The 9,611-nt window shown below is 32.2% G+C and overlaps 1 protein-coding gene across 1 annotated transcript; it reads right to left on the reverse strand.

Moving 5' to 3' along the window:
- Positions 1–374: 374 nt before the first annotated feature.
- Positions 375–2,436, reverse strand: LOC120186258 (transcription factor bHLH67-like). The gene is made up of 4 exons (XM_039190244.1): positions 2,204–2,436; positions 1,432–2,055; positions 979–1,338; positions 375–828 (listed from the first exon to the last, which is right to left on the reverse strand). Exons 1-4 carry the CDS (start codon positions 2,234–2,236, stop codon positions 760–762), a joined length of 1,086 nt encoding a protein of 361 aa, XP_039046175.1. The 5' UTR covers positions 2,237–2,436; the 3' UTR covers positions 375–759.
- Between the last annotated feature and the right edge of the window lie 7,175 nt (positions 2,437–9,611).

Consider the following 9,611-nt stretch of genomic DNA (forward strand, 5'->3'; position numbering starts at 1 on the left):
TTTCCAAGTCCACTAATATGTATTATTATAGGTCGGGAAGAGCATCTACTAGAATTAAATTTACTATTAACTGATTAAAATTATATAAGATTATTGTTCTTATAAAATCTCTCGATTAAAATTGAGAGAGAAAAGAGAACTGACGACTGCTTTATCATTCAATGTTTTTTACCCTCCTCTAATCAGACGAGGAATTTAGATATTGATCGGCGGTTGCTCTTTTACGGAATATAATTTTCTATCCACTTCAAATGAAGTGAAACATCTACAGTAGCTATATTTTTTTTTCTCGTCAGAAATGGTACTAATGATATTGAACATTAGAGTGTGGTCATGAGTTTGCAGAGTTTGAAGGGTGGCGAAAGTGAATATAAAAATGTCAAGCATCATTCACAAAGGTGCAACCATATACACACATTTCTTCAAACCTGGTGAAAGCCGTAGCTAATAGCATAGCTGCACTCTGAATTGGGCCCCCCAAGAAAAGAAGAAAACAACTTGGAAATAGCAAAACAAAAATTACACATACTTATCATCCTATGAAGCAAGAAAAAGAAATCGTTAGTGATAAACATGGGGATTTCCTCAAGTTTAAGCTGTAAACATCAAGGACTCGCATCTCATCTCTTGTCTTGAATTATCTTTGTGGTACAAAATCATTGCTTGATGGCACAGTGATTCTTTTTTTTTTCTCCTTCTGGTCTTTTTCTATATTCCCTTGAGGAATAAAGTCGGCTGCCTCCTTTTTACCAATAGAATTTAACTGAATATTTGGTGGACTGTTGCTGATATCTCATCTGCTGATCTTAGCTTACAATCGTCCTCCATCTGCCATTTACCCATTTCCAACACACCACATATATGAACAAAAGGAAAAAAACCAACAAGGTAAGATGTTTGAGACATTTCGGAACTAGGGTTTTGATTTGAAAAGTCAAAGACCCAAGTTTAAAATACAAAAAACAAATTATATGTCACCTTGAGATTGAATGAGTAAAGAACCGAAGCTTGTAAAGAAGTAATGTTGAGATGCAGAACTGTTAATCTGAGACTTTCAAGGGTGACAATGCCTTGTACTAGCTGACCAGGTCTTCTTTCACACTGAATCTTTAAGCTGACATGATTGTGTACTACATTAACCTCTATTTCAGCTTCTCCCTTTACAACTTCAGGCTGTGAAATTTGTATTGCAGATTTTGACTCCGAATTATTACTGCTGCTGTTGTTGTTGATTTCTTCAGTTGTTCTCATTCTCTTTTGTGCTTCCATGGATTGAACAAGTTGCTCTAGTTCCTTGACGAAGTCAATTGCACCCCCTATAATAGACGCTTGGTCACCCTGCAAACCAAGAAAAGGAAAACATGGTAAGGAAAGTGAAGTTAAAGAAGTAAGTTGGGGACTAAAAATATTGGTGGGATTCGATTGATATACTCTTTGGATATAAGATGGAGGCATGAGAGAGCGGAGGGAATTTAGATAATCGTTCATTTGACGTCTACGCTTGCGTTCAACGGCAATGTGGGTCATCCGTTGGCTCTCAACTTCTTCTTTATTCTTAACCGGCTTCGTCCTCTTCCGCTTCCTTCGTTCTCTCGCAACGAGAGTGGATTTGGTGACGCTTTTACTGCAATTGACTGCGTTTTGGTTGAACTCGGAGCTCACAACATCAAAGCTTGAAGATGAAAAATGTGGGTTCTTTTTAAGGTCGTTCTTGGTCTCGGATTTGACCGGTGAATGCAAGTCCAGTGCTTCACGGGTGACACAACTTTCAAGCTTTAAAGCTTGGTTTTGTGTTTCCATGAAAGGGTCGTTGTTGTTCAAGTGTTGCAGTCTCAAAAGTGTCTGAAAGTTGGGGGTTTTGAAGGCGAAAAGCTGTGGGGGCTCAAGTTCAAACCTTTGGAGCATCTGAAGGAAAGGCATCTTATCTTTCAAGCTAAATATCGTATACTGTGCTTCTTCTTCGTCCCCCTCCTCTTCTTCTCTCCCGAAACCCAACAGCTCTGAGTTAACAAATCCATGTTCCAAACATTCCACGTCCAATGGATCTCCCATGAACTGCAATAAAGAAGAAAAAGAAAGCTGTCAGCAGCTATAAGAGGGAATGAGAATAGAATAGTAGTAATAAAATAAGCAGCAGTGCATTGAATGCAAGCAATTTTCAAAGGAGTAAATGCAGTACTAAAGAAAGCAAAGTAACACATACACAAGAACTAATTGGTTCTTGGAGGCTCTCCATAAATGCAAACCACCCCCAAGAAGCCGAAGACACGACTGAGTATGCCTTTAGCTTTGTGGTGTTGGCAATCCACACAGAAATGGAATTGACATTAAATGCTTTGAAGTGACCGAATGGGAATGCAACTCCAAGGTGGTGAAGATGAAGCTCAAAATGGCATTGAAACAAGGAGCAGATTGAGGTTAGGTAATACACAAGTGAGAGTGAGAGATATAGAGATAATAGAGTGATGTATTAGAGAATGCCAGAGTTGGTGAGACTTAGCAGACAGGAGAGATTCTGGTTCGCGAGGTCCCGATCATTATTGGCGGTGCAAGTTTTGTCCAGCACCGGGGACAGACAGTTGTGGGGACTACCCTTTTTTCCAGCCTACACTAGACAAAAAAAAAAAGGCTTTGGAAACTGGAAATTCATCCTATGGGTTCTGTCACCCGTCTGATGATGGCTCATTTCCTTACAACGCATCTCTACCCTTCTCCATTTTCGTTTTACTTTGGGTTTATTCCACCAAATATTCATCGATTATGACTCAAATTTATATTGCCATTTTTCCATTCTAAAACTCTTTTAACTTTTTATGATTATATATATCATAATCAAGTTAGGGGTGAGTGCTCGATCGACTCGAGTCGAGTAAAAAAATTTTGTGTTATTCAAGTTGATGAGTCATATTTTACAACTCGAAGTTGATTGGAAATTTTTTCGAGTCGAGTCAAGTTTATAAAATTCAAATCGAGTCAAGTCGAGTCGATTTTTCGAGTTTCATTTTAAATTTAATTGTAAATATTTATAATATTATAATATTATTTGGTTTCAATTTAACTGAGTTTCTATAACGATATATACAATGTAAATATGTTTCTACATATTCTTTTTCATATGTGATATACATATATCATACAAAATACAAAGATTCTACTCTAACTTGAAAACAAATCCACTTATTACTTAAAATTTCGATTTATTTGAGTTATATTTTACAACTCGATTTGAACTTAAATTTTTTTCGAGTCGAGTCGATTTATGAAACTATAACTCCAAGTCAATTCGAGTTGAAAAAATCGATTTTCGAATTGAGTTAAGTTTTGTTAACCCCTGAATCCAGTTATATATTTAGTTTAATTATTAATTTAAATATTAAATGTTAATTCATTGTTCGTTATCAATATCAAGATAGATATTAAAACATCTTTTTTTGTGACAGATATTAAACCATTCATAGTTCTTTATTCTTTCCTCTTTTATGATTGTTTTCCTATGAAACACACTTAAAATCGATGAAATTAAATAAAAATATATATCATTTTTAGGAGTTTGTTGGTTTTTTTTATTTGAGAAATTTTGAGTTTTTTGTTTGAAAATTCGAACAGTAAGAAATATTATTTCGAAAATATAAATTATATAGTTCAAAATTAATCTCGTTAAAAGATCATTATAATAGATAAAAAAATATTCACATGTTAAACTTTTAAATTGATTTTCATCGATTTTGAGAGGATTTCGTAGAAAACAATCATAGGTGAATAAAGAAGAGTAAAATGCAAGTGTTTTGACATCGATTTTATCGCAAAATACGACTGGTGATGAGTGATGGACAATTAGAACAGTGCAACATCAAAAAGTAAATAATTTAAAAGTTTAATGACAAAATCATTATATCCTAAAGCTCAATGTCTAAAATGATGTCGTTTTAGACATCAATAGTTACCGTCAAAATAATGTCATTTGTCCATATTATCATAATAACATAAAAATTTATTCATATGTACAGTTAAAATTAAACCGTCAAATAAAATAATTGATGTTAAAATCAAAATTAAGTTTTATATTATTTTAAGTTTTTAACAGTATTTTCAATATACAGAATATTAATCTACATTTTAATATATAATATAATTTATATAATTTGAAATTATAATAATACATATCATTATAGTGTAAGTGGTAAAAAAACATATCAAATTGGTATTTTATAAAAGAGTAAAAACTAAAAATAATATGGAGAACCAAGAAAGAGCTTGAGCTAGTTATTTATAAACGCCGACGAGCTTGAACAAAATTTGATAGTCATATTCAACGATTAGGCCTATAAATGAATCGAACGAATATAAATGAGGGTATGTTAATATTTGTTCGTTTAACTTTAACAGAATAAATGAATGAGCACGAACAACTAAACGAGCAAAATTTTTTGTTCATGTTCGTTCGTTTAAATGATAAACGAACACAAGTTAACGAACGAACATAAAATCAATTGGGTTTATATTTGAGAAGATTTTTTTTTCATTTCAAGTAATTTTAAGATTTATGTTTTCTTTAATTTATTTGTGTAATTTTTATTTGGATTTAAAATTAATTGAGTTTAAAAATATTAATGTGTTTAAAATTAAAATTTATTAAATCTTTATATTTCAAACGGGTTGGAGAACAAAAATGAAAATAAACAAACGAATATAAATGAACAAAAATAAACGAACAGATTATCGAACGTTCACGAACGTAAATGAATGAACGAGCTTTTTGTTTGTGTTCGTTCAGTTAATTAAACGAACATAAAATCTTATTCATATTCGTTCGTTTAATAAATAAACGAACACAAACAAACTTCTGCCAAACAGTTTACAAACTATTCGTTAAACGTTTAATTCGTTTACAGCCTATCCACGATAGACCAAACAAACATAAAATATGTCAATCCCATTCCCATGAATAAATCTAGTCCTATAACAACCTTATAAGTCGGATCTAAGCAGGGGTGCACTAGTGTAGGGATGGCAATGGACCAGATCAAGCTAAACTTAGATCCAGACCCATATTTACATCCTGGATTCATATTCCCCCAGGATCCGCGGGTCTAGAAAATTAGGACCCGAATCCAGATCCAATGAATCTCATGGATCCGAGTCCAAAACGGGTCTATTAAAAAATAAACATTCGACCTACTTTTTAACGTAATAAAACTGTCATCGACTAATTTCACATCATATCTCCAATGGAGAAAAGATTAATTCCAATACAATTAGTAACAAAATAAAAATGATAAACTACAATCTCAACAAAACTTCAACACAATTACACAGATGTCTTTTAAATAACACATGTAGATCACGAAACTTTCTATTGTCGAAAGCTGAGTACTGCACTTCTACCTCCTTAGAGTGTTAGTCTTCATCACTACTTAAATCATCAACATTTTAAAACAAACAACAACCAACCAAAGAGAAAATTTTGTTTAATGAAAATAATATTTGTGAAATTGTAATATTAATATTAAGGTTATATAATATAATAACTTTCTTATATACTATGTCAATGGTATCTTCCACTTTATCATCACAATCTTCGTTAATAGTGGAATAAGCTTGTGTTTCTTCAAAAGTGTCTTTGTTATATGACAACCATTTTTACGAAAATAGATTTAAAAATAATTATGACTTTATTTTATTGGAAAATCGGGATTTTGATAAATTGTGATTTAATTTGAAATTTTGGAGTTGTCATCGACCTTTGAATTAGGTAGGTTGAATACCTAAAAATGTCGTTTAAAGAAACTTTAAGAAAAAAAATATTTTAAAGATAAAAATTGGTATGCTTTTACCAAATATTCATTTTTAAGAGTTCGAGAGTCGATTACGTGTGGGGAAGGGTAAGCACCACTACAATGCCCAAAATTAGTACCTGATCGCCTATACATTGTCGTCGCAGTGGAATTTGCAAATTCGAGTCTAAAATTAAAATATGATCCCTTGTATATTAATTATTTACAAGTTCACTTTTCGTTTGAATGTCGTCGAATCGCGCTACTCTTGTCAAATGATGCTTTTCACTCCCATTCTACGACGAGTGTTTTTGAAGATGAATACAAATGAAAAATAGAATACTTTATAGTTTTGAAATAAATTAGCAAAATATTCATGTGATTGTATAAAGGTCAAAACATTTAGTATTAGCAAATAAATAATATATACAAACGTTTGATGTACAAATAATGTAAAATAATACTGCTATAATATAGATACATAATGCGAACATGAAAGAAGGTAGATGGGGTACAAAATCATTTATTAAATACATATACAAATATTTGTAAACTAGCAACATAAATGAACATGCTTTAATAGTAGGCATATATGAAATCATAGTTATAAATACGTATGGATGTTTATAACAAAAATATAAAATACACAATAGTTATCTATATGCATAGGTTACATTTAACATAAATGTATTATAATACATATACACTGAAATGAAATAAAAAAAGGCAATATAAAATTATAAAATAAAAGAACCATCAATCATGAAATAAGTTAAGTAAAATAATATAGTTAATATGTAAACAAGGCAAAGACTTATTTTAAGGCATGACAGAGGGCTAAATGAATACACAACAAAAATTAAATATTGGCTAAAATACGATAACATACAAACAGTGACCAATATGAAAGTGAAATAAAACTGAAAGTTCAAATTACAAAAACAAAAAACTGCATTTGATGCCAAAGTAGGATTCGTTTGATGACTAAAGTAGTATATTACAAAAGATCAAGGGACCTAAACTACATTTTACCCCTGAAAATTGAAAACACGGGTGAGGGGAGTGAAACTATGTCGTTTCGATCGGCGTATATAAGCCCGATTATAGGGGTTTTTTTCATCTTCTCTCATTTTTCATTTTCTAATTTCAAGAGAGAGAAAGAAACTCTCAGTTTTCTCTCACCGAGGGAGTCACCTATGGTTTATTACTGGCGTTCCTCCGCCGTTGGCCAAAAAATTCCAAAATACCCAAATATTCTCTCCTTTTCCTCCTAAGCCCGAATCCGAGACCCGCTTCTTATAGAAATGAGTAACAAACCCTAAATCTAAGAAATACATTTCAAAAAGAGAAAATAACCTCAGTGACCGAAAATTCCTTATAATATACGATTTTAACCAATTTTTTTTGGATTTGCCAAAATGACCAACAAAATCGCAATGCGATCTCTAAATCGCAACGCGATCTCCAGTATCGCAAATAAGTTTTCAGATTCGCAACGCGAATTTGGAAAATCGCAATGCGATTCTGACTATCGCAATGCGATAGTCCGAATTCGCGTTGCGATAGTCCAAAATCATTGCGATAGCACTGTTCACATTGCGATAGCACTGTTCACATTGCGATAGCACTGTTCACATTGCGATAGCACTGTTCACATTGCGAATTTGCGATAGTATTATTGTTTCCTGTCCAGAAGGATGCAAAAAAGCTTCAAACTTGGGATTTTTTTGTTTGAATTCTCTTTATAAGGTTTTATGATAGAATATAATTTTTTAAAAATAAAAATAAATTTTATAATGTTTATTTATGATAAACTATAAATTTTAAATAATATAAAATTAAATAAATATAAATTCTAAATTATTTATGATAGAATAAAATATAATTACTTATTTATATTTAATCTCTTAATTTTCTTTCTTTTAATTCACCGTCAATCTCTCTTTCTTTCTTTTACTCTTTTTCTCTTCTTACGCTCGCAATATCTACATCGATCTGATCACAAATAATTTAATTACAAATGATCTCTATTTCACATATTTAGTTTATAAATCTCTTTTATTTACAGATCAATGATTTTAGTTTTCTTTGTGCAATAAGTCTCTTTAATTTCTTACAAAAATTGTTCAAGTTTTTATCTTGTTTTTGTAAATTTTTTCCTTTCAGTGTTATTTTTTCGTCACTTTTCGAATTATTAATGGATGCTCAATTATTTTTCAGCATATTAACTAATTCCATATGATTCTTACTTGTCGTTGATCATCACAATATCTCTTTCTTCCTATATAAATTCATACACCATTAAAGAGAATTCAAACAAAAAAAAATCTCAAGTTTGAAGCTTTTTTGGATCCTTCTGGACAGGAAACAACAATACTATCGCAAATTCGCAATGTGAACACTGCTATCGCAACGGTGAACAGTGCTATCGCAACGGTGAACAGCTATCGCAACGCGAATTTGGACTATCGCAATGCGATAGTCCAAATTCGCGTTGCGAATCTGAAAACTTATTTGCGATACTGGAGATCGCGTTGCGATTTAGAGATCGCATTGCGATTTTGTTGGTCATTTTGGCAAATCCAAAAAAAGTTGGTTAAAATCGTATATTATAAAGGATTTTCGGTCACTGAGGTTATTTTCTCTTTCAAAAATTTGAACTCCATCGTCGCTCGAGCTTTTTGATGATCAGGTAACCACTATCATTTGTATCCCTTTTTTGTTCGAATCTGGTTCGATCTTTTTTCCATTTGAACTCTCTGTTTTCCTTTTTTTTTGAACCTCTCCGAGTTTGGTCTCTCTTCCCCTTTTTTTAATCTGCTTACATGTTGATGGTTGATTTAATGATGACTTTTAAAGCCCGAATCATAGGGTATGATTACCCTATTTCAATATTTGACAGTGCCTCGATTTTCCTCGGGATTTTGTTTTGCAAGTGGATATTGTAATTTATTTATTTTATTATTTTTGACTGACTTTGACCCTTTTTGATTGATTTGTGACGGCTAGCTGAAATGACGACATCATAGTGATAGGAGAGGCTCGGCATAGGCGATGGTAGCAGTGAGGGACTCGGCCTAGGCTACGACGATGGCGGCAATAGTCATAAGCTAAGGTTCCATAAACCCTAGGTATCTTCTCATCTGGGTCGTTGGATCAAGCCCAAATCCAACGACTGTAAACAAGTGGCGGCTGGAAGGGTTAGGGTGAACCCCAAATTTCATTGGTTTGACACATGTGGGCTTGATAATTGGTTCTGGTTTTGATGTGTAATCGGGCCTGCAAAATATAATTAATAATAATAATAAAAATATAAAACGATTTCGACTCGAACAAAAACGGGTGTCTACATCATAAATAAATAAAAATTACATTACATATTAATGTGAAATATAAAATTAAAGCGAATGAAGGGAAACAATATAACTACAAATAAGTATAAAAAACCACCCTATAAGAACTCAAGTGTCTCCCTCTATAAAATATTTATATATATATTAATATCTATTATGTCATTTATATATATTTTAAAATCAAATGTGAACTTTTCTACAAACAGGCAATCAGGTCCAGACCCGGTATCTTAGTTTTAGATCTAGACTCGTATTCGTACTTTAATCAGAGGATTCATATCCGGTCTGAGTCCCTCAAGTCCAAAATTTCAGGATCCATACCTTTTAAAAAGAATCTATATCAACGAATTTGGGTTGGGTCCAAGATCTGTTGCCATCAATACACTAATCCCGCTAAAATGAGAAATTTACCCTTGGGTCCATTCAAAAAAATTTAAATATAAATTAATATAATAGAAAATTTGTACTGTGGCACCCAAAAATT

This window comes from Hibiscus syriacus, unplaced genomic scaffold (genome assembly GCF_006381635.1).
Source record: "Hibiscus syriacus cultivar Baekdansim isolate YM2019G1 unplaced genomic scaffold, ASM638163v2 tig00113337_pilon, whole genome shotgun sequence".
NCBI lineage: Eukaryota > Viridiplantae > Streptophyta > Magnoliopsida > Malvales > Malvaceae > Hibiscus > Hibiscus syriacus.

Excerpts from the sequence above, each read along its gene's own strand:
- LOC120186258 (XM_039190244.1), bottom strand. The coding sequence starts at position 2,236 with ATGGAGAGCCTCCAAGAACCAATTAGTTCTTGT. Across the intron at positions 2,056-2,203 it reads AAGAACCAATTAGTTCTTGT|TTCATGGGAGATCCATTGGA; the intron begins GTATGTGTTACT and ends TCTTTATTGCAG. Across the intron at positions 1,339-1,431 it reads CTCCATCTTATATCCAAAGA|GGTGACCAAGCGTCTATTAT; the intron begins GTATATCAATCG and ends CTTGGTTTGCAG.